Genomic DNA, 25,372 nt, shown 5'->3' with positions numbered 1-25,372 from the left:
ACAAAAGCCAATGAAAATGCAAGCACCGAATACACAAAAGTCAAATTAATATGCAAGTGCCTATGGAAAAGAAAATACAGACTTAGCAAGAAGGACCATAAGTTGCCTTCTCCAATTGAAGGGGAAAAGTTCCTTCACTGAAGCCTCAGTCCGAAGGCTGAAAAATTACTTCATTCAGCTCTCTGATGAAAAGAACCCTTGTGAACAGAGCTTCCAGCCAGAGGGGAAAAGAGGCCTCTCAAACAGGAGGAATCTCGCTCTGTCTCCCAGGTGAGTGCAGTGGCGTGGTCTCGGCTCACTGCAACCTCTGCCTCCGGGGTCCAAGCGATTCTTCCGCCTCAGCCTCCTGAGTAGCTGGGATTACAGGTGCATGCCACCATGTCCAGCTAATTCTTGTATTTGTTTGTTTGTTTGTTTTTGAGATGGAGTCTCAATTTGTTGCCCAGGCTGGGGTGCAGTGGCGTGATCTCGGCTCACTGCAAGCTCCCTCTCCCGGGTTCACGCCATTCTCCTGCCTCAGTCTCCTGAGTAGCTGGGACTACAGGCGCCCGGCACCACGCCCGGCTAATTTTTTTGTGTTTTTGGTAGAGACGGGGTTTCACCGTGTTAGTCAGGATGGTCTCGATCTCCTGACCTGGCGATCCGCCCACCTCGGCCTCCCAAAGCGTAGGGATTACAGGCGTGAGCCACCGCGCCCGGCTAATTCTTGTATTTTTAGTAGAGGTGGGGTTTCACCATGTTGGCAAGGCTGTTCTCAAACTCCAGACCTCAAGTGATCTGCCTGCCTTGGCCTCCCAAAGTGCTGGGATTACAGGCGTGAGCCACCGAGCCTGGCTGAAGGTTTTATAAGAAGGGGAAATGTTAGGTATTGTTTTGAAAGAAAGTTCAGGCGGGGCGTGGTAGCTCACGCCTGTAATCCCAGCACTTTGGGAGGCCAAGGCGAGCGGATCACGAGGTCAAGAAATCGAGACCAGCATGGCCAACATGGTGAAACCCTGTCTCTACTAGAAATACAAAAATTAGCTGGGCATGGTGCCACGCACCTGTTATCCCAGCTACTCAGGAGGCTGAGGCAGAAGAATTGCTTGAACCCAGGAGGCGGAGGCTGCACTGAGCCGAGATCATGCCACTGCACTCTAGCCTGGTAACAGAGCAAGACTCTGTCTCAGGAATAAATAAATAAATAAATAAAATAATAGTAATACTTTTTTTTAAAAAAAGTTCATTGGTACTAGTAAAGATTTGGGGAGCTGGCAAGCTCTGATTGGTGAATGACAGGTGGGTAAAACCAGTCTTAGAGTCCCAGCAGCTTGCTTCAGTATCCATCAGGCAAAGCTGGTCTTAGGTTTCAGCAGGTGGCTTCAGCAGCAGGGCTTGCAGAGAGCTCCATCTTTGGAGCAATGGTATGTGCCCTGAGTGCTTTTTCCCTGACTTCTTGGCTCTGTTTTAGTTAGGAATGACAAGAATGACCCAATTTATATGATTACTTTCACATATACTTACAAATTGCTATGTGCGCGTGCACACACACACACTTTATAGCACTATTTTCATATAGGTGCATCTCTACATATTGAAATCGGAATTAACAGTGATACCTCCAATTCCAGTCCCATCCCACAGGATTCATTCTATTAACAGTTCTCCGTCTTTGTGTATTTGAATTCCAGTCTTTGACAGTGAGAAACGTGGCTCTGTTCCCCTTAGTCGTATAGTTGCTTATTTGTTCAGTGCCCCCACCATCCTTCAGTGCTGCCACCAACCCCTCCCTGGCATCCATGGCCACCTCATCCCACTCGGACTCCACCATCCGACTGCCTCCCTGTGGATGCCATCCTCAAGCTCCTTTGCTCCAAGAGCTGGCAGAGGCCACCCCTTTGCAGACGCCTCCTCACCCTGAGTGGGTGTTAATACCGCACCAGGTTGCCCCACAGAAGCCACCCTCTCGACGCTCTCCGGACACTGGACTCCCCTTGCTGGGTCAGCCTCCAGGTGGGTGCCCTTAATTCCTTGGTTAGGGTTAATTCCTGGCCCCGCCCATGCCAGGCCACCCTGCCAGGCTGCTCTGCCAGGCTGTGATGCCTGTGCCGACTCCCCAACTTGTGGATGTTTTCCCTCCCCCTTCTGGGCTCCGACTGCCCACGCTGGGCAGCCCCTGCGCAGATACCCTCTTACCAGTTTGGGCTCCTCCAGCGGGCTCGGGGCCAAGGTCACTCTACCTGTCTCCACCTCTGTCCTCCCACCTTGCTCTGTTGCACAGAATGGCTTCAGCATGGAATCATAGAATCAGTCAGGAGGGAAAGAGAAGGCCGAGAGGATGAGGCAGAATAGGATACTGCCCTGAAAAAGAGCACAGATGACACGGAGGAGAGCCTGTTGTGGAAGAAAAGCGACCGGGGGCTTGGAAGGAGCCTGTGTGCGCAGCCTGCCTGTGCGTCCCCTCCAGGTGGCGGCGCTGCGGCGGTCTGGGAGCCCGCGAGGGAGCTGAGTGCCTGCCTCCCGCCTCGCCTGGCTGAGCTGCAGGCCTGTTCCTCCTCCTGGCCCTTTTGCTTGGCTTCCTCTTTGGCTTCGACTTTCCCATGAGGGACAGTCACGTGATGGTCGTGTTTTGAGTCACGTGACGGTCGTGTTTTGAGTCTGGTCGTGTTTTGAGTCTGGATGCCCGGGTGGGTCTGACATGCGGACCTCCGGAGAGCCCCTGTGGATTTCCCTCTGCAGCTGGAAGGAGATAGGAATTGGTGATGTGGCTTTGCTGTTTTGCTAAATTGCTGTTATTTCAGCGTGTAAGCACGAGCTGTATTTGTATGGTAGCTCACTTTGTAGAATACATTATTTCCTTAAAAATTCACTTGGAAATGAATGTTCACTGCTGGAATCTTATTTTTCTCCTGACTTCGTATGTATAATTGAATGATACTAAACAACAACAACAAAGATTTTCCTCTAAGACAGCATCTAACTCACAATTAAAGCATTATAGTGCAATTCACAGAAACTTTCCTAATGTTTAGGCCAATGCATGGCTGCCGGGGCCACATACGTAGAGAATGATAGCCCCGACTTTGGTTATTCAGCCATGGTTTTGTCTTCAGCCCCGGGTAAATGTTAGAAATCTGAACTTCTAGATATTCCTTCTGAAAAGTGACTTCTTTTTATATTTGAAAGGAAGTGTAGAGTGTGTGTGCTTAGAATCAAACAGACCTTTTTTGAATTTTGGTTTTGCCACTTAATTGGCCATGTTGTGACTTCCAACAAGTGATTATACTTAGCTTCTCTACACCTCAATTCTCTTGCTTATGAAATGGGAGTAATAGATAATATATTTTACCCCATAAAATTGTCAAGATTAAATGAGAAAATGTTTGTAATATGTTTGACTCTAGGGAGACACTAATAAATGGTATTTTTTTGGAACAGCTTAAATAAGGAATTTATTAGTTTTAAAAATAACTTTGAGGCTCTTTTTGGTGTAGATGCTCGCATTTTGCTTAGGAGGTTCCTATAGGACTGTTTGTAAAACTATTTAGAGAAGTAACATTAGGTGAAGCATTTCCTTTAGTATTTTTATCCTGCTTAGGAAAGAACTTATTTTTCTTTGAGGAGTAGTCAGAGCTGAAGTTTAAACCTTTAAAAACTCATTTGGTTTTTCTTTTCTTACATAACCAGAAACAGCTATGTGTAGAAAATAACTTTTTCAAAAAGCACTTTAAGTGAAAATAGATTTTTGCCAATAGTTTGTGACTCTCCTGATGAAAGTGAAGAGCAAGGGAAAATGACAGAGGCATGTGCTTGGCCTTTAGTAAGTTGAACAGATTTAAAAGATGTATAGGATTATAAAAATATACAAACTTTCAGAAAGCATGAGAAATGTGTTAATTATTTTGGGATGAAAGGGCTCTTACATGCTGGATTTAAAGTCAGTCTCATCTTAAGAAAGCCTGTACCCGTGGGTCTTGGGGAGGAGGCGTTGCTCCCAAGCTCAGTGAATGCACTGCCCATCAGCAGCGCAAGCCAGGACCTCGGGGGCTGCCTGGAGGTTCAAGGGACCTTTTTCTTTTTTTACTTCCCTTGGGCAACCTGACAAGGGAGGCTGTTGCTTCTGTTTCTGGAATATTTCTCATCTGTCCGTTTATTTTCATCTTCCCTGTACCACTTGAGTCCAAGCTGTCATCCCTTGCTTAGACTTCGGAGTTGATCTCCCGAGGCCTGCTCTTGGTACTCCCTAATCCAGGTGCACAATACTAGCTACATTGTTCTTTTCAGAATATGAGCCTGATCCTGTCCACCTCCCTACCTTTCATTTGCTTAAAACCTTTCTGGTGCTTCCCATTGCCTGTAGGATAGGATGTGGGCAAAATCCTTACTAAGGCCTCCAAGCTCTGAAGCATCTGGCCCTTTCCAGTCTCCCGAGCCTCATCTTCTGCAATGTGTCCCTTCTTCCCTCCTGCTCCCACAGTGCTGGCCTTGTTTGAGGTCCTGCTGTGGAACCCTTGTATCTGCCATCCTTTCTGCCTGAAACATCCCTCCTCTCCCTCTCCAAGTCCTTCTTTTGCCTAATTATAGGTACATGTATTGCTAAAAGCTCTGACTTCCATGCCACTTGTCAGGGAAGCTTTTCCTGATTTCTCAGACAAGTCTTGGGCTCCTATTCTGTGCTCTCATGGCCTTGTATTCTGTGAAAGCACTTACTTAGTATGGTTTGCAATTATATTTCAGACTATTTGATCCCTCCCCAGTAGATTTTAAAGCTTGTGAGGGAAGTGTCATGGACAATTTTGTTTCCTTTTGTGCCCATAGAGCTGAGTACACAGTAGGTCCTCCATGAGTATTGGTTTAATTAGTAACTAGAGAGAACAGTTGATGAGGCTGAAAGTTGGTTTGAGCTCGTGGATAAGCACTTTGTTTGCTGTGCTCAGCTGGTTGGACACTGTCCCATAGTTAATAAAAGGACTTTGAAGCTTTTGGCAGGAATGTGATAGCATGTCTTGTGGAGAGATAGCTCTGTATTGGTAATAGATAACCCAGAATGAATCTGTCTGGATGATAATGGATTTTCAAGTAGAAACATATTTGTTCTCCAAATAATCATCAAGTTATCGAAAGGCAGTTTTTAAAAGTTTATGATACTATTATTTTAATTTTGCTATATGTTGATAACTGCATTACTGTGGTTTGCTATTTTCCTTGCACTTCTATTTACCTGTAGTTGTCTTCATTGTGCTTAGGATTTTAGGGGAAAATATTTGTAATTTTTCTCAGCTAGTTGTTGTCATAATTAATTTTTTATAATTGCAAATCTGAATTAAGTAGATCAGGATTTAATTTCACAACAGAATTCTATTTTATTGATGATTTTTAAAACACAGAAACAATGCTTGAGAATTGAAACCAGTTATTCAAATCAGTGGCACATTTATGGCTTATTTGGGTAATTGGTCCATGAAATAAGACATTAGTGCCACAAGTAAACCTTGGGGGAAATCATCCTTTTTGTCTTTAAAATGGTTACCTGATTTGTTAAATACATTTCAGTCCTGACAATTTATGACTATATTTAAAACTGTTTTGGGGAATTAGCACCATAAGCTTTATGTACAAAAACAAGAGGATAGTGAAGGCTTCTTTGGTGCCGTCTATGTGTGCTGTCATTAATTATTTCCCTGAACACCAGCTCAAAGAGAGGAAAATGTTAGCTATGGATGCTTTGTTTTACATTTCATACAGTGAACCTCAGTTCAAATCAGAGACTACAGTACCTACCATGTGATAACTATAGTGTTAAACTAATTTATTCTTTATAAATTACTTTTTATATTTCAGACAAATTAAATATGACTGTTTTGTCAATTTTCCCAGTTATTGAGCATGTAGAAGTTTTTCAGTGGTGAGACTGAACAGTTTACTAAATACCAGCACTGATTTTTCCTGATGTACATTCTGTGTTAGCTTCCTCTTCCTGCCATCAGCACTGATTATTCCTGATGCACATTGTGTGTTAGTTTCCTCTTCCTGCCATCAGCACAGACATAGTGGCTCAAGCAGTAGAAATTTATTATCTCACAGTTCTGTAGGTTAGAAATGTGATCTGGGTCTCACTGGGCCAAAGTCAAGGTGTGAGCAGGGCTGCTTCCTTCTGAAGGCTCAAGGGGAGGATCTGTTTCCTTGTCTTTTCCAGCTTTTGCATTCCTTGGCTCATGGCCCCTTCCTGCGTCTTCAAAACTAGCAAGGTCGCATCTCTCTTGTGCTCCTGTCATGGTCACTTTTTTCTCTGACCACAGCTGGGAAAGCTCTTCCACTGAGGACTCCTGTGATTACACTGGGGCCACTGGGATAATCCAAGACACTCTCTCCATCTCAAGGACCTTAGCTTAACCACCTCTGCAAAATCATTTTGCCATGTAACATAATGAATTCACAGTTTCTAAGGATAAGGATGTGGACATCTTTGGAAGGCCATTATCTCACTTGTCACACATTTTAAGCTACAGAGCAATAACTTTAGGTTTCCTTGAAGGAAATGGGAATTATCTTGTACCTGTTGCTAAGGGAACAGTGCTATTATTGAGCTCCGTTAGCACATAGTTTAGGGCTTTTAGTCATTAGGTCTGGCAGCTATTGCACTTTCTTGTTACATTGACACAACATTGTAATTCAAGTCAGGACAAAGGGATTCTCATTCCAAAAAAGTCAAAAAAGCTCAGTGGGGAAAATGCCCCTGTGAACTAATAGAAATCTTCACCGGCTGCTTCGAATGCACTGTCCAGGGATTTTATTTTGTGAAACTGTTTTCGATGTTTTTACATTAAAATTTTCTTTTAAGCAGTGCTAATTTAGCTTTCAATTAGTAAAAATACCCTCCTTTTACCCCAAATGATCTGCTAGTGAACTGAAATTCAGTGTTCCTTTCGTATTTTAAATTTACATTCACTGAGAATGACTAGTGTTTCGAAGGGTTAGCAAGCTGTGGAGTTGAGATATGATTTTGAAAAGAATTTATTTGAGACATTTTTAGTGTCAAGAGAAATATAATCTTGAATAATATTTTAAGTATATCCATTAATTGAAGCCCACCAGGGGATGTCTTGAATAGAGGAAAATCTAAATTCTGACTCACAGAATCAAATTAATGAAAGTAGCAGTAATAACTGGAGCTATATTATATTTAACCTATTACATTAGATGTCTCTAGGATATGTAGAGGAAAAAGGTCAAGGGAAATAGTTAATCACTTTATGAAGTGAATAGTGCCATCTCATATAGGTGGTTGTTAATTTGATGACTTACAGGGTGGTATTCATGAGGGATTATCTTAATATTAACCTCCTAATTATATGGAGTATATTTTATGCAGTCTCAGTGATGCAAATTATATTCATAGACCTTCCTTCTCCACATCTACTACATGGCAAGGGAGAAATCAGTTAACAGTGGGAAATCTGCACGCAGATGTGCTCTTTGCTGCAGACTTCACTATCACGTGCATATCCCGATAAGAAACCTGAGATTCCTCAGTTCTTGATTCCTCTCTAGTGACAGGACTGGGCCCACTCAGGAATTCTGTTCAGCATTCAATCCTGTTGTTAAAGTGATCCTCCATCTGTTTGGCAGTTTCTTCTTGTCTTCACCCCTCTGTCCACATTCACCCATTTGACTTTCAAGTGAGGTGTTGACTATTTCCTCTCCTTCTCCTTTCCCTCTTCTTCCCCCTCCTCTTCTCCTCACTCTTCTCTTGTTTTTTTGTTGTGATCTGATATATCAGTCTGGCCTAGTTTTTATATCTCAATGCTTTTTGTTTTATCAATTCTTCACTCTGCCTTCCATTTACATGTTGGGATTCCCTTGTGTTTCAACTGTGTTTTCTTCTCATTTTGCACTTTTTCTCTGGGTGACTTTTGTTATCATCTTGATGCTATTCCGGTTATGCTACCTAGCTGCAGATTTATGTCTCAACTCTATGCTGAAAGTCAATTCCACCTGGCTATCCTTCACCCATATCAAATCACCACTCCTGTCCCCAATTTTTTCTCTATGTTCCTGGTCACTTTCAACCCTGTCACTGTTTACCCATTCTTGTAGGGCAGAAACCAGTATGTTCCATATGACCTTAAGTTTAATTACTAAAGGAGAAGGGGAAAACCAAAGATGTGGAAGAAGTTTTTTTTTGTTTTTTTGTTTTTTTTTGGTAAACATGAGAAAGAATAATACATATATTTCTGTAGAAATTCATTTGAACACCTGGAAAGACCAGTTGATTTCCTAGCAAACTAAAGATTATCACAGGGCACTCAAGAAAAGGTTGAACATTTGAATAGACCAGTAGAAGACATTGATAAGTGAGGTCCAGAGTGGATCACAGAAGCACTGGTCTTTATCTTTAAAAGAACAGATAATTCCAATGATAGTTAGACTCTTCCAGGTCACAGGAAAAGGTGAAAGTTTCTTTGTGAAGCCAATAAATGAAGCTAAACTATAGATGCATATCACATATAAATATAAATATGAAATCCTAGATAGATATTGGCAAATATAATCCAGCAATATATTAGAAGAATGATATCCTGGTATATTACTAAGGAGGTATAATGATGAGTAATGTAAAATTCAGTGATAAAGCAAGGTTCAGTATTATAAAATCTGCCAACATAATTTATACAGCAACAAATTAAACTACATGACTAGCCATGTAATGATCTCTAGATACTAAAATGGCTTTCGATAAAACTTAATTTCCATTCCTTGCAAAACAACTTATGTAAAATAGGATTGAATATAATAAAAATTATTTACCAAAATGTAACAGCAAATATATAGCAAAACATTAAAACCCTTCAATTCAATTCAGGAAACAGCTGGGGATACCCACTATCATCATTAATATTCATTATTGTCTTGGAATTTTTAGCGAATGAAATAAGCAACAAAATTAAATGCGCACTACAAACTTTGGAAAGAAGAGATTAAAAAATACATATACATGTGTTTATATATGTATTTGTATATATGTATACAGGTATATATAAACACATACGTATGGTTCTGTTTATATGTATATATAAACACATATATATGGTTCCTCCACTTAGCTGCATATTTACAGATGACAAGACACATATTTACACATGTAAGCCTTTATACCTAGAAAACCCAGGAGAATCTAATGATAAACTATTGGAATTAATACAAGAATGTTGAAGTGGTTGGATGTAAGATAAATACAAAAACTTACTGTTGCCTTTTCTGTATTTCAACCATCAGCACTTAGAAATTAAAAAAGGAAAAATATTCCATTCATAATAGCAATACAATATAAAATATTTAGAGTAAGTTGAATAAGACATGGGAAGGGTCTTACATGAAGAAAACTGGAAAATCCTACTGAAGGATAGAAATTACTATTTGAATAAATGGAAAGCTATACCACAAAAATGTCAGCTCTCCCACATTAATATTTATTTCGCTTCTAAAATAGAATCTCAACTGGTTTTAATTTCATTTGAATAAAATGTTTTTATGCCTAAATCCCCAACATTCTGGTGGTATAGTAATAGAAACAGGAATCTGTGGAACAGGATAGAGAAACCAGAAGGAGACATGTGAGTGTGTAATACATGAGAACGACGGTAAATCAGTTCAGGAGGACAAAGCATAGATTTTTTATTTAATTGGTTATGCTTGCCCAAGGGGCCTTTGTCTATATAAAAATGAATTTCAAATAGATTAAAGACTTAGAAAATGTTTTACGAGAATATTTTTAGGAGACAAAATAAATACTCTAGGGTAAGGAAGAACTCAATCAAGAGTGGAAACTTGTACTCTAGAAATGAAATTATAGACATATAAAAATCAGTTTTTATTTAATCTGAATTTTGTTATTTTAGTCTCATTTTTGAAGGATATCTTCATTAGATATATAATTCTTACTTGACGGTTTTATGGCTTTCAGTGCTTTAAAGATGCAATTCCGTTTTTTTTTTTTTTTTTTTTTTTTTTTTTGAGACGGAGTCTGGCTCTGTCGCCCAGGCTGGAGTGCAGTGGCCGGATCTCAGCTCACTGCAAGCTCCACCTCCCGGGTTTACGCCATTCTCCTGCCTCAGCCTCCCGAGTAGCTGGGACCACAGGCGCCCGCCACTTCGCCCGGCTAGTTTTTTGTATTTTTTAGTAGAGATGGGGTTTCACCGTGTTAGCCAGGATGGTCTCGATCTCCTGACCTCGTGATCCGCCCGTCTCGGCCTCCCAAAGTGCTGGGATTACAGGCTTGAGCCACCGCGCCCGGCAACAATTCCATTCTTTTCTTGTCTTCCTTGTTTCTCATAGGTCACCACATCTGAAATTTACAGAGCCCCTAACTGCTAGCATTTCCTATTTCTTTTCTCTGTCTTTATTTTTCTCCTTAACACTTACTGTTGTCTGACATGCCATTTATTTTACTTATTTGTCTTGTTTATTGCCTGTCTTCACCCACTAGAATTTATGATGGATACAGGCGGGTTTTTTTTTTTTTAATGGTTTGTTTTGTGCTGGATTGTAAGCTCTGAGCACATAATACGCATTCAATTAATATTAGTTGAATGAAAAATGAGGACTGGATGAATACTGTCCTCATGACAATGTTGATTACTCTGTCCACTGTATTCTTAGCCCTCAGCTCATATGTTTGCAACTGGATTTTCCTTGTATGATAGTTATCTGGTTCCTCCACTAAGCTGCAGCCTCTTTAAGGGCAAGAGCCATATCTTATCCTTATTTGAATCATTATCACCTAACACAGGGTCTGTCTCATAGAAGGTACTATAAGTCAAAAGGTATGGGAGACAGGTCTCAATCAATTTAAAAAATTATTTTGCCAAGGTTAAGGATGCGCCCTCAGGAGGTCCTGATGACATGGGTCTGAGGTGATCTGGACACAGCTTCATTTTATACATTTTAGGGAGACATGAGACATCAGCCAATATATGTAAGACGTACATTGGTTTGATCCGGAAAGGAGGGACGCCTCGAGGCAGGGAGGGAGCTCCCAGGTCATAGGTAGATAAGAGACAAATGGTTGCATTTCTTTGAGTTTCTAATTAGCCTTTCCAAAGGAAGCGATTGGGTACACATTTATCTCAGTGAGCAGAGGGATGATTTTGAGTTCTGTCTGCCCTTTGTCCACAAAGAATTTCCTTATGGACAAATTGTGAAGGAGGTATGTAGCTCTTTATCTTTGTAGCTATCTTATTTAGGAACAGAATGGGAGGCAGGTTTGCCCTAAGCAGTTCCCAGCTTGACCTTTCCCTTTGGCTTAGTGATTTTGGGGTCCTGAGATTTCTTTTCCTTTCACAGTACTTAAAAAGTATTGGTTGAACCAATGAGCACCTAGCTTGGAGTTTTTTCCCTTTGTCTTGTCATACATGAATAAAATATTGATGATTTCCCTATTCAATCTCATGATTGAGTGTGGCTAAAAAACATTGATGATTTCCCACTAATGCAATGTCATTATTGAGTTTGCCACATGTGAAGGCACCATTTTAGTGCATGTTTCCACACACACACCTGTGAGCCTCTTCCTCATCACAGACTGTCCTCCAGCCTTCTCCTGCTTACCTCCAGGCCTGCCTGCGCCAGCACACGTTCCCTGTTTTCTCAGTGGAAACAATCCTGAGGCAAACCCTCCCACTTGCCCCTGACGTCACCTCTTTCTCCAGCTTCACATCCCTACTTTTTCCTGCATCTTCAGTCAAGCAGTGTAGCCAGCCTCAGGTAAAGGCCATTGACCTCTTTCCAGTTAACTGAATTCAATTGTCTTTGTTCAGTCCTCATGTTGTTTTACTTTTTAAATCAAATTTGACAGTGAAGTTCTCTACTTGAAAGCATTTCCACCTGCATTCCTCCCATTTCTCTGGCTGCCCCTTCTCACTATGCTTTGGTTGTTTTTCCTCCACCCACATCTTAAAAGCTGCAGGTCACTAGGCTCCTCTTCTTGGCCCTACCAACCCCATGCTCTGCACACACTCCCTGGGATCTCCTCTGCTTTAATGCCCTGCACACTGATGGGCACTAGATCCATGGTTCTAGCCTTGAACTTTCTCCTGCAACGTCTCCAGAGGGTTCATCCTAAATCTCCTTTAGATGCCTTTGGATTTCAAAGATTCAGCATCTCTGAAAATGTACTAAGCCCACTCCTCTAGTTTTGTCTTGCATAGTGGCAGGTATAATCCTAAATTCACTCTCCTAAGCTAGAAATGTCAGAGTCCTCTTTCTCATCTCGTTGATTGTCCAGTTTTGTCACATCTCATTCAGATGACTCTCTGCATTCTTTCTGCTCCTCTCAATCCTCACAGCAGCTATCTCAAATCGAGACCTCGTCATATCATGCCTGCGTGCGGCATGGTCTCCTTCCTGATATTTCTATGATAAATCATCCTTTCTTATTCTATACTAGTATCCCTAAAATTGCCATCAGTACTATCTTTTTTTTAAAAAAAAAAAATCAAAACAGCTGCAAAAACAATAGGCAGGGCAGAGGAGACCCAAGTCCAAAACTTATTGTGACATTTCTTTGCTTAAAGCATCCACTGACTTGACAGTACATATAGACTGAAGACTGAAATTCTAAGCATAGTGTTTAATCAGATTCTTTATTTTGCAAGGAAGAGAGGTCACTCAAGCTTGCTCAAGTAATGGGCTGTAGTGCAAAAATACAGGTTTGGGGAGGATGGAGACTCATTGAAATTCAAGAACAGGAACTGTAGTCGGGATTCTGAGGCTGTCCTGTCTGTAGGGCCACCTGCCACAGGAACCTGGCCCTAATAGGAAGCAATAGTTCTCAAAGTTAGCTGCATCAGAATGACCTGGAGGGCTTGTGGAAACAGATTGCTGGGCCCTACTCCCAGAGTTTTTGATTCAGTAGAGGCCCACATTTTCACTGATGTTCCCAAATTTGTATTTCTAGCAATTTTTTGGGTGACACTGATGCCGCTGGTTTGGGTACCACACTTTGAGAACCTTAATCTTTAAGGCATGTAACATGGTTTGGGAAACCTTTGATGAGCTCCTTCAGAATTACTTGTTCCTCTACTTTGCAGGTTTCTTCACTTATAGTAGAACAATGATTCTCAAACTTTAACGTGCATTATAATCATTTGGAAGGATCATTTGAGTGGATTGCTGGTCCCCATCACAGTTTCTGATTCATTAAATCTGAGGTGTGGCCCCCACATTTGCATTTCTCACAAGTTTCCAGGGATGACCACACTTTGCACTGGATGAATAAACTGTTGAATCACCAGATGGTGAACTCTGAAATCCCCTTCTTGATCACACCCTCACACCTCCCAGCTCTTCCCTCTCCTTCAATTCTGTGGAATCTTTTAAAGAATCGTGTTTCGTATTTTAGCTTTTCCATTCTTTCTTGCTCTTTGTTGGTTGTCTTCTGACTTCCTTTGCCTCCCAGGCCAATTGGGACTCTTCAGGCATTTTATCTCACATTCTCATGGCTTACAGCCTCTCAGCCACTTGGCCGTCTCCTCCTCAGCCCCCAGCTGTCCGCAAACTTAACCATCTGCTCCCACTTCTGACTGTCAGGAGCTGTTGGAGAAAGTCCCCTGGTGCCAGTTGCCTCCTCAGAACCACCAGTTTAATGCAGTGGGACTGTCAGGACTGTTCTGTATTCCTTATATTCAGTCCTAGTTGAATTTTCATAACTCTCCCTTTCCCCATGCTCCTGAAGGCACCACTGTGACCTTTCCTCTCAGCAGACGCCATCCTACCTCATGAAGGCGGTGAGGGTACTTGGTGGGGTACCCTCCCATCTTCTTCCCTAGTAGCCTAAAACTCTCCTGCTTTTAATCTCATTCACCACGTGCCTTTTAATCTCAGGGTCCTCCCCCTACTTGTGTTCCTAATGCTACCTGTCTGTTCTGCCTCTCTCTCCGATCGATCATCCCTGTTTTCTGAGAGCCTCCGTTTTCTCTCTCTCTGGGTGCATTACCCTCAATGGAGGAACTGAGATGTCCCGTCTCCTGATATGCTTAACAGCAGCAATCCACGAAGACTTCCTTTCTCTTCTTCCCCGTCAAGCCCTTATGTCACCTGCCTCCCAGTTCATTTGCAAACCTTTCCAGTTGTTTCTTTCGTGCTTTGACCTCTGCAGTCTGATTTTTGATCTCATCCCTCTGCGGATATCTCCGCCTCTGCGGTCCCAGTGACACCCTGGCTGTCAGATCCAGCCGTTTCTCCCATCTGCATCTTACTTGGGCGAGCACAGCCTTTGATGGTGCTGGTCTCCCTGTCCCATGGAAAACCCTCTCCCCGGAGCCCCCGGGTCTCTGTCGCCTCCTTCCAATGCTGCCTCCCTCTTGCGCCTCCCCCACCTCACTCACGGCCGAGGAAGCGCTTCCTCTGACCTCAGCTCTTCTTCCTCGGTGTAATCCCCACGGCTGCCTCTGTATGAAAAGCTTTGCGTTGCCTTTTGTTGAATGTGTGTTTTTTACATGTTATTATATACACCTATCGTAGACTATTCCGGATACCAAAAGTTTAACATCTCGGAAAATAACTCCCAGTTTCCTCCGCGTTCTGCGCTGGTCCCTCCACTTGCTTGGCCCTTCCTGGTGCCCGGCAGCTTCGGGACTATTTTGCCTTCTACCTTTGCTGCCCCACCTTGTGCCTGTTGATCGTATTTCTGCATTTTCTCTCAATTTCCTTTCTACCTTTCTTTTTTTTTATTGTAAATTGACAACTTATAAATTGTATAAATTTAGTGTGTACAAAGTAATGCTATAATTTATAAATACAATGTGGAATAATTAAATAAAACTAGTTAACTAGCCATCACCTCAAATACTTAACATGTTTTTGCAGAGAGAACATTTGAAATTTACTTTCTTTGCAGTTTTGAAATGTACAATACTCTATTAACCACATTTACCATGGTGTGCAATAGAACTGAAAAACAAACAAACGAACGAAAACCAAAACCAACCCCAAACCATTGCTCTGGTCTAACAGAGACTTTGTACCCTTCGACATTCATTTCACCATTCCCCTCACGCCCTGCTTCCCCCCGGGGCTCTGTAACCATGGAGGGCACTGCATGTCCCCCTTTGTTTAGGACACACCCACACTGTCGCTTGTTTGGACTATTGTGTGGTCATTCTCAGTCTCCACTGCCTGTCTCTCCATCCATTTCATCCTTACCTAGTGCTGATTCATAAAGGAATTTCTGATGATATCATCTACCACTCAGAAGTCTCCAGTGGTTCTCTAAACCACGAGAATAAAGACCAAACCTGTTAGGTCGACTTTGAGGAACCTGCCTGGTCTTACATTTGCCCCTCCAGCCCCTAGAGTGCAGCCTTCTGCTGAGTGGATCCCTGCAAGCTTTGTGCTGAACCTTTCCCAGACTCTGGCATTTGCAGAAGCAGCTCTTTCTTTCCAGTCCCCTGACCTTGCCCACGCTGCGTCTCCCTGGATTGCTTGCCAAATTTCTCTTCAGCTCAAAGAGAATTGTCCTCCAGGAAGCTTTCTGTGTTCAGAGTAAATCCTCCTTCATTTTGATTCCAGACACATTGTTTGGGTTTCTTAACTGTGCCGTATTAGCTCTTGGGTCTGCTTGTTTATTCGTCAAAACACTGAGTCCCACCATATGTCAGGTTATGGGTGATGTTTATCTGTCTCTACGCTTGTCTCCCCGACTCGAGCAAATGCGGCGCGAGGGAGAAGTTGGGTTTTCTCAGTACCTGCTTTGCCTGGGGAGATGAGCACTACATGAATTTAAATTCGGTAGTACTAAAATGAAAAGCAGCCTGACTGTGCATGTGAAAAATGTAGGGAGAGCATGGAAAGGATCCTGTCACAGTGACCTGGCAGAGGGACCAAAATGTGAGTCTGCAGCTGTGGCCTCAGTGGGGTATTGTTCAGCAGTGATCAGTTGTTAAGATTAGGAAGATTGTATTATTTCCAGTTGGTACCACAAAAGAAGGTGCTATTTATAATGGTGTGGTTGGTTGCCACTGACAGTTGTTCTCACATATTCTAAGGCATTTTCTGACGGAGTCACGTGCAGCATAGCTTTTGAAGTGAAATGGAAATATCACCATGAAGGGTTGTGTTTATGGCTAATGGAATTGGGAAAGGGCCACTCTTAAGATATACCTGGTTGTATCCTTAAGAATGACAGTTGATTCATTCTTTACCCCCTGACATTTTCATTTTGGGTTCATAAAATTACTGATAAGTATTGTACAATTTCCTAGAACTGGATATTCTTGTGGCCAAATCTGTCAGCCTTTGTCTTGCATTGCTTCACAGATCTCGTTGCCTTAACACGTAGTCTTCATTTTTTTAATGACTTTTATTTGTATATAAACATGCAGTTCTAATGATAATGTTCACATAAACTGTGCTTAATTCATATTTTAAAAGTAATATGTGATCATAACCATAATTTATTTGACTATTATTGGATATTTAGATATTTTTCCAACTTTGCACTGTTGTAAAGGCTGAATTTATTCCTTTTGCATTTTTTAGAATAAAATATTAAAGTTGGGATGAATAGATCAGTGAATCGTAACATCTTAATTTTTGGCTGTAAATATGTATTGTCAACATGACTTTCAAAAGTTTAAATCAAATTCACAAAGCCACCATCCATGAGTGACCTTATTCATTTTCCTGCAAACTTAATTTTATGGTGCTTTTAAACTTAAAAGTAACTAATTAAATAGGCATTTCTGTTCCATTTTGACTGTGTGTGCTAGAGTGAGTCAGCAGTGTATAGTGGGGATGCCTGAGCTAGGGATTTTGTTTACATACAGACTTTTTCCGCTGTGTGAACTGTGTGATCTCCGTGAGCCTCAGCTTTTCAGAACAATAAAATGGGGCTATTAATCTGGTATTCAATATTGTAAATAACAAGTGAAAAGGTATACATTCACACATACGTGCTCACACACACATGTATACACATACACATACCCTAATCAGTACCTGGTATACAATATGTATATATTAAGTGACAGGTAATACATAATCAAATATAGTTTGTTTATTATGTAATGTTTGGCAAAAGGGTAATAATTGGAACATTTTGCTAGAGCCAATGAATATAGTGAGAAAAAATGGAATTTAGGGTTTATGAAATTGTATGAATATCTAATATTCCATAAAATAAGTGCCATATCTGTAGTATGTCTGAGAAAACTGCAGAAAAAATAAATTTAGTGACTGAAGCAGTGTTGTCTCATAATTGGTTCCTTCTCTCCAGGAAACTGAGAAATGAATTGGTCAAAATAGACACATTTGAATTCATATTTAAAACCCAGAGTACTATTCTGCCTGTCTTCCTTTCCTTTAATTCATTAAACACTTTTTTTTTTTTTTTTTTTTTTTTGAGACGGAGTTTCACTCTTGTTGCCCAGGCTGGAGTGCGGTAGCGCAATCTCGGCTCACTGCAATCTCCGCCTCCTAGGTTCAAGCAGTTCTCCTGTATCAGCTTCCTGAGTAGCTGGGATTACAGGCTCCCACCACTACACCCGGCTACTTTTTGGTATTTTTAGTAGAGATGGGATTTCACCGTGTTAGCCAGGCTGGTCTTGAACTCCTGACCTCAGGTGAGCCAACTGGCTTGGCCTCCCAAAGTGCTGGGATTACAGGTGTGAGCCACCGCTCCTGGCCCATTAAACAAATATTTATGGCCAGGTATGATTGTAGCTCCAGAGAAACAATGATGAACGATACCAAGATGGTTTCCCCTCCGTTTTAGAAGCTTATATTCTGCTTCCAAGTAGAATATGGCTAATTTCAGCTAAAATACTTTCTGTGAATAATGAAACAACATGGTGAGAAACAGAGGTTAGAGAATCCCTTTATAATTCAGTGACCAGGGAGAACCTGTCTACAGGCTCTGAGGTGCAAGCAAACTTGGTATTCCCTCATCTCACTTGCAGGCACAATGTTATTGAGTAATCCTCTTGCTTCACTGAAAGATGTAATTCAATGAAAGTTTGTATTGTTTGATATTATACATTCTTATTTTTGATCAATTTTAAAAGATTCTTGGGTATGTATGTGATCATAAAAGGAGGCCTTAGAGTTTACTTTTGGTGAAATGATAATGTGTGACAATTGGAAATATGATTAAATTGAGAAATTACATGCAATCTTTTAAAGAACACAGCTGTTGTAGAAAATGAGATATCTGTATTTGCTTTAGAGCCAACACTGCTGTAATGTTTTTTGTAAAGCACATAATTGTAATGCAGCAAAATGCTTGTGTGGAAATTGGGATGTTGAATAGTCTTCCTGGAGCATCTTCAGGATTTGTCAGATCGCTTTCTCTCTCTGGCAACATAAAACAACATCTCATGTGGCAGAAATGGTGCAAACCTTTAGGCATTTTAATGGACCAATGGACTGTGAACTCCTTGATAGAAATCACACCATGATGTCTCATTATTTCCAAACAATACAACAAAATCCATGGATGACAATTCTGGTGTCTTATTTGATGATTAAAATGCTTTAAAAAATTCTCATACATTAGTAAGTGTATCTAGCAATAACAAGTTCGTGTTGTGACAGATAGTGAATATTAATGTCCATGAAGTTTTTAGTCTAATTTTTAGCTGTAAATTGATATGATGTTTTTCTTTATTAGCTATGTTTAAATTACTTCCCTTTGTTGTCAATGACATATATGGGTAGCAAAAGAAATAAAGTATATATGATTTATTTTTCATCTACTAGATAGCAGATTTTACTCACTTTAGTGGTGATGGATAAAATTTCCACATAACATTTTCATGCAACATGTCCCATTAACAGGGGCTCAGAAATTATTATTATTATTATTTAATTTTTTTCCAAGATGGAATTTCGCTCTGTCGCCCAGGCTGGAGTGCAATGGCGCAATCTTCACTCACTGCAACCTCTGCCTCCCAGGCTCAAGCAATTCTCCTGCCTCAGCCTCCCAACTAGCTGGGATTATAGGCATGCACCATTACACCTGGCTAATTTTGTATTTTTAGTAGAGATGGGGTTTCACCATGTTGGCCGGGCTGGTCTCAAATTCATGACCTCAGGTGATCTACCCACCTCGGCTTCCCAAAGTACTGAGATTACAGGTGTGATCCACCATACCTGGTCAGAAATTTTTTTTAATGACACAAAGGTTACATGAATTATTCCTGCCCAATTGATGAATTTTGTGTTTGTTATTCAGTCAGATTGTTATATTGTCTTGAGAGGTTTCAAATGTTCGAGTGAGAGGTGCATCGGTGCATCTTACCCCCTGACATCCCTGGTGCTGATGCAGCGCTGACCTATTACCATCTGCATCTTCTTCTGGAACATTCACAGCAAGATAGATGCTAAAATTAGGACTCAGATAGCATTTTCTGATGAGTATTCTCCAAGGATGTGTGTGTGTACGGCTAAGTAATAATACTTGTAGATAATTTTTTAACTATAGATTGTGTTAAATAACGAAAGAATATTTACATCAATCTTGCCATCCATGTGTAGCCACTGTTAGTATTCTGCTGTTTCTTTCCGATTGCTTTTCTAAGAGAATGTGTTTGGTTGTGTGGACACACATATGCCTATTGCTTAGCACATAAAAGGTGCTATATAAATATGTGAATAAATGAATGTCTTAATATATGGAATAATTTGTATAATATATGTGTGTGTATGTTGTTATTTTATTTTTAATTGACAAATAATTGTATATATTTATGGGGTACAGTGTGATTTTTGATATATGCTTGTGGAATGATTACATCAAGCTAATTAACATATCTGTCACCTCATATGTTTTTTGTCATGAGAATGTTTAAAATCTATTCTTTTTAGCAGTTTTGAAGTACATAACATTATTCAGTATAGTCAGCATGCTGTAGAACATATCTCTAAAGCTTATACCTGCTGTCTAACTGGAACGTTGTGTTCTCTGGGCAACATCTCCTCATTCCCGATTCCTTTCTCATCCAGCCTCTGGTAACCACCTTTCTAAGCACTGTTTCAATGAGTTTGATTTTTTTTATTGCATGTCTATAAGATCATGCAGTATTTATATTTCTGTGCCTCTTATTTCACTTAGCATAAGGACACAAAACAGCAGATATGATCTAAATAGACACCGTTTTGTGTCCTTACTTAGATTTTTTACTTAACCCAGTTAATTCTCAAAATATATGAAATATGTAAAACATAAAAATATAGTTTTTGATAACCTCAGAATCATATATGTATATATGCACAATAGTTTCTTTAACCTCCTTCCAATATGAATACTACTTTGCATTCTGCTGTTATTTTGTGATATACATTTTTACCATCAACTTTTATCAGTGCTTAACTACTTTGTTAGTATGTAATCCTAGAGAAGAAATTACTGGGGAGTAGAATGTAAACCTAAGATAACTATTAATCCTTTTGCCAGACTTTTGTTATTCAAAAATGATAATTTTGTTGAATTACAAAGATTAGCTATTCATCTAGAAAATTTGGAAAGCAGAAAAAGAAAGCACAAATAAAATTGGGAAGGAATTATTTATAATTCTGGCACTTAAGATGATTTCATGTAAATGTTTTTGATTTATGTAAGTTTAGTCTTATTTAATCTATTACACATTTACCAAAAATGATCAATTTGTTTCCTTAACTGCTTCTTTTTCCTACTTAGTAGTATATCATTACATAGTCCTTCTCTGCCTTTAGACAGTCGTCTACAATGCAGTTTACTGGCTGGTTTTGAAAGGGCACGTCCATGTAATGCATTTAATTACCTCCTCCTTTGTGGACCTTGACTTTGTTTCCAGTGTTTAATTTGATGTGGGATTCTAGGAAAAAAACTCTTGTGTTTTGCCCCTTGGACACATCTGCTATGATTGCATTAAGAGAAATTCCTAGGAGAATTGCTGGTTCAACTTTCAGGAACGATTTTTTTTTTCCCCCAAGATGAGCTTTCGCTCTTGTGACCCAGTCTGGAGTGCAGTGGTGCCATCTCAGCTCACTGCAACCTCCACCTCCTGGATTCAAGCAATTCTCCTGCCTCAGTCTCCCGAGTAGCTGGGATTACAGGTACCCGCCACCGCGCCCGGCTAATTTTTGTATTTTTGGTAGAGACAGGGTTTCACCATGTTGGCCATGCTGGTCTCAAACTCATGATCTCAAGTGATCCACCTGCCTTGGCCTCCCAAAGTGCTGGAATTATAGGCGTGTGTCACCGCGCCAGGCCAGGAACGATTTTTAAGCATTGACAAATACTGCCACATTACCTTTCCACAGATTGTGACAATTGACATTCACAGCAAAAAGAAGTATGAAAGTGGAAGAAGATTATAAAAAACTTTAGACTATTCACTGTAAAATTAACTGAATCACTTTCCAGAAAGCCTGTGCCTGTTCACCCTCTTTGAGAGGAGCAAGATGGAACCCAATTTGAGAGTTCACTGGGCATTCTCTTGAGGGTGGGACATATTCATCAGTTGGGTCCGAAACAGGAAGAGCTGAATATGGAGTGGTTAGGTGATTTTACTAAACGTTCATATGAAATGAGAGAGAAGGCTCTTCTTAGTTGCTGGGTCTTTCAATTACCAATTTAACTCATTAGCCTGCTTCTTGAGTTTATTGTGAAGTGAGTTTTATTATTTTCCTGTCACTAATTGTTTTGAGAAAAGTCATTGTGTGTTTCTCTTCCAGCCCCTTCAGCGGCTGCACAGGGAGCATGGTCTTGGGAGTGGTACTTGAAAGAACAGAAGGCTGTCGCAGCACCTGTTGAGCTGTTTTCCAAGGTCAGCCACTGAAGGACTTATATTTATATTAAGAAGTTTAGTTAAAATGAAATGACTTTCCTAGATAGCCCATCAACTTATTTGAATTATTTGTAGGCTTTGCTGGCAAATGACCCCACAAAATCTAATCAGAGCTTTAGTGTTTCAGAGTGGGCTGGAGCCCAGCGCCACCACCTGTCAGCTCTGTGACCTTGGGCAAGTCATTCAATTCAGTTTCCTTATCCATGAGGTAGGAAAAGTTCCCTACCTTCTTTCTCCTTGGGTGCTTGGAGGACTAAATCAATTGTACCCATAAAGAATACAGGATGTAATGTGCACACTCTAAATGCTCAATAAGCATTAGGTTTTACTTTTATTAGCCAGTATTACCTGCAGTTAGAGGGATCTGTTTGGATGTGTTGCTGAGAGTGGTGAGTCAAGCAAGATGTCAGAGAACATTGAAACCCCTGAATCCTGGCATACATGACTAGAAAGGTGAACAGAGTAGCCGGTGTAGACTTCCTTGACTGTCTGCTAGCACCAGGGCCTTACACGGGATCATCTTTACGCAAGACACCAAATCTTCTGGTAGTCTTTTTGTTCTTCTTGGTCTGAGTTTTAGATGTTTTGGGGAAATTTATATGCATCAAATTTGCCTCATTACTTTACTTTTTTTTTCTTTTTCTTTTTTATTTTGAGACGGAGTCTGGCTCTATCGCCAGGCTGGAGTGCAGTGGTGTGATCTTGGCTCACGGCAACCTCTGACTCCCTGGTTCAAGCGATTCTCCTGCCTCAGCCTCTTGAGAAGCTGGGATTACAGGCCCATGCCACCACGCCCAGCTAATTTTTGTATTTTTAGTAGAGATGGGGTTTCACGGTGTTGGCCAGGATGGTCTCGATCTCCTGACCTCATGATCCCCCTTCCTCGGCCTCCCAAAGTGCTGGGGATTACAGGTGTAAGCCACCATGCCCAGCCCATTTCTTTACAGCAGGAAGCTATAGCTTTTTATTTGGTTTACTTTTCATGACATCTGTTGAGTTACATCTAGTATTTGTTAGCGTGTGAAAGGGCCAGCATTTGGAATCCTGAACATGACATGCAACAGGGAAGAAGAGGTACAACGAAGATGAAAAGAAAGGGATACCAAGTGCAGACCCCTCATGTTCAAGAAATGATGCGTGTCCTTTTGTTGTCTAGGCGGTATGCTTCACTAACAAACACTATGAAGGTCATACCATAGAAAATGAGAACATCTAGAGCAGTGTTCTTAACCCAGCCTTCGCACCATCTAGTTTTGTGAGCTTTGGAGAGCACAGCGTGGGTCTTCCTGAGACCTACTAAATCAGACCCTCAGGAGATGGGCCTGGAAATGTGTAGCTTGAGAACCTCCTGCATTCTTTGTGCAGGTTTGAGGCCCACTACCACAGAAGGTTTAAGAACCGTGCATTTTCTGTCTAGGAGTCAGGTCCATGTTTCCCCACGTTGCTTTCACCTGATAAGACAGAGGGGGTTTCTTCCATCCAAAAGTGCAAGCTCAGTAAGGTAAGGGATTTTCCTTCATGTATCCCGGCAGTGCCTGCTGTGTTGTGTGTGCTCAGATGATCAGTTGCTATTGAGTGACTTCTACGGAAACTCTTCTCGCTTCTGAGTGTAAAGATCTCTGAAGGTGGTTGGCTTGGACCAGGGCAGTTCGGCGTAGCTCACGGTCACCTTGCCCTTTCCCCCCGCCCCTCCCTGCCCTTGCCACGGGCCCACTGCAGGTTGGGAGGGCAGAACCGAGTGGGCCGAAACAGGAGCTGCCTGAGAACTGTCAGGCGCTGACACGCAAGGGCAGAGGTAGCGGGGTCAAGGTCCAGGATTTGAGGTTGAGCCAAAGAACATAGGTGAGGTTTGCGCCCCGATGGCTGTTGTGGCTAAGGAGTCACACCTGTGCCGTGTCCTCGGATCAGGGTACTAGGGCAAGGGTCTTCTCTTACACCCCCTCCACTGCCAGGATTAAATCAGATGTTTGGGTGTTAGAGGTGAAGTGTGGACTAATTTTCAGAGCAAGGAAAGTTTTGACTGATGGCAGCCAAGTGCTAGATTCTCTGTCCAGCTCCTGTGTTGCCCCACCTTTCAGCCTGTCAGTGTAGTCATGTTATTCTCAGAGCTTCTCCTCTAAGATCCTTTAATCCCCATCAGCCAGTGCAAGAACACCTGCAGGACTGAGAATTTCTCCCTCAGATTTTCCCTCATGACCTGGTGTTAACTAAAAAAAGGCCAAAAGGGCAAAGGATTGCAGAAACAAGGGATTCCTGTTCCTGAAATAAATCCTCATGATGGTATTGGGAACGGTGTAATCATATGCTCTGGGTCATGTGGCTTTCCCCCTTGACTTTACAGAGAGATGACAAAAGAGGTGCTGGAAGGCAGTAAGTGGGAGGGGCACAATGTTGTGGGACATACAGACAGGAGTGGGCCCCCTTGGGAGGGTGGAGAGAGTCAGAGAGACTCTGTTGAGGGAGGTGGGTGGTGAGCAGGTAATGCACCTTTTGATGATTCTTTGGCTAAGGACTTTCTCAAGCTTTTGAAGTCTAATGTTTGTCATCTCTGAAAGGAACAGGAAAGCATTAGTGTGTGAGAAAATAGACGTGTTTGATATGTTGGACTGCCTTTCTCTCCAGTCATAATCTAACACTCAAGCTGCTCGCATGTTTAAGACTCCATATGTGCAAATGCCATGTAAGACTGGCCAAAACACTAACGAACGTATGACATGGTGTCTTAGGGTCTTGCTGGCTAATTGGCATATGATATGCAACAATCTGAGGTAGAATGTTAATTGCCCATGGAATGCACAAGTAATGAATTTATTGGGCATTCCATGTGTGAGATGAGACTTCATTCGACCCTGAATGAGGAGGAGAATTGAGCTCACCAATTATTACGTCTGATTTGCCCTAATAACTAAAGAAGATACTTGTGATCAAGATCACAGTGTTACTCTAACTTGAATTTATATTTTCAGATGAAATAAGCATTGTCTATAATTGAAAATAGTTTTCAATATAATCAAAAAGGCAGTTGATTCATGTCAGCTTTCCAAGAAGGAGCATAAGACTCAACTCAATTTTATATTGACATTGTGCTTTTGGCTATTAATGTTCATTTTCATTGTGTAAATATTATTATAATGTTGTTCAGGTCAGCCAGCTGAGATGGAACCCTTCAACTGTTGACACTGAAATGTGGAAAAGAAAACTTAATTCTATGCTTAGAAAACCCTAAAGACTCTGTCAAAAGGCTCCTGGGACTGATACATGACTTCAGTAAAGTTTTAGGATACAAAATCAATGTATAAAAGTCAGTAGCATTTCTGTACCCCAATAATGTTCAAGCTGAGAGAAAATCAAGAACACAATCCCAATTACATAGGCACACAAAGAGAAAAATATCTAGGAATACATTTAACCAAGAAGGTGAGAGATCTTTTCAAGGAGAACTACGAAACATGGCTAAAAGAAATCACAGATGACATAAACAAATGGAAAAACATTCCGTGCTCATGGGTGGGAAGAATCAGTATCCTTAAAGTGGCCATACTGCACCTGTGCTCTGCATCCTTTCCATT

General features: G+C 41.2%; 1 protein-coding gene across 10 annotated transcripts in view; it reads left to right on the top strand.

Moving 5' to 3' along the window:
- The window catches only part of L3MBTL4 (L3MBTL histone methyl-lysine binding protein 4), a 449,236-nt gene that overhangs the window by 126,113 nt on the left and 297,751 nt on the right, over positions 1–25,372 (top strand). For 7 of the 10 annotated variants that reach the window (XM_050767468.1, XM_050767469.1, XM_050767470.1 and 4 more), the window contains 2 exons: positions 21,691–21,782; positions 23,221–23,304. The exons of 1 other annotated variant lie outside the window; for it this stretch is intronic. In XM_050767468.1, coding sequence (XP_050623425.1) covers positions 21,691–21,782; positions 23,221–23,304 — 176 coding nt within the window. The remainder of the gene's footprint in view (positions 1–21,690; positions 21,783–23,220; positions 23,305–25,372) is intronic. 2 more of the 10 variants (XM_050767472.1, XM_050767467.1) reach the window with 1 other exon arrangement.

The sequence above is a fragment of the Macaca thibetana genome, chromosome 18, assembly GCF_024542745.1.
Source record: "Macaca thibetana thibetana isolate TM-01 chromosome 18, ASM2454274v1, whole genome shotgun sequence".
NCBI lineage: Eukaryota > Metazoa > Chordata > Mammalia > Primates > Cercopithecidae > Macaca > Macaca thibetana.
This window is presented reverse-complemented; position numbering and strand designations above follow the sequence as displayed.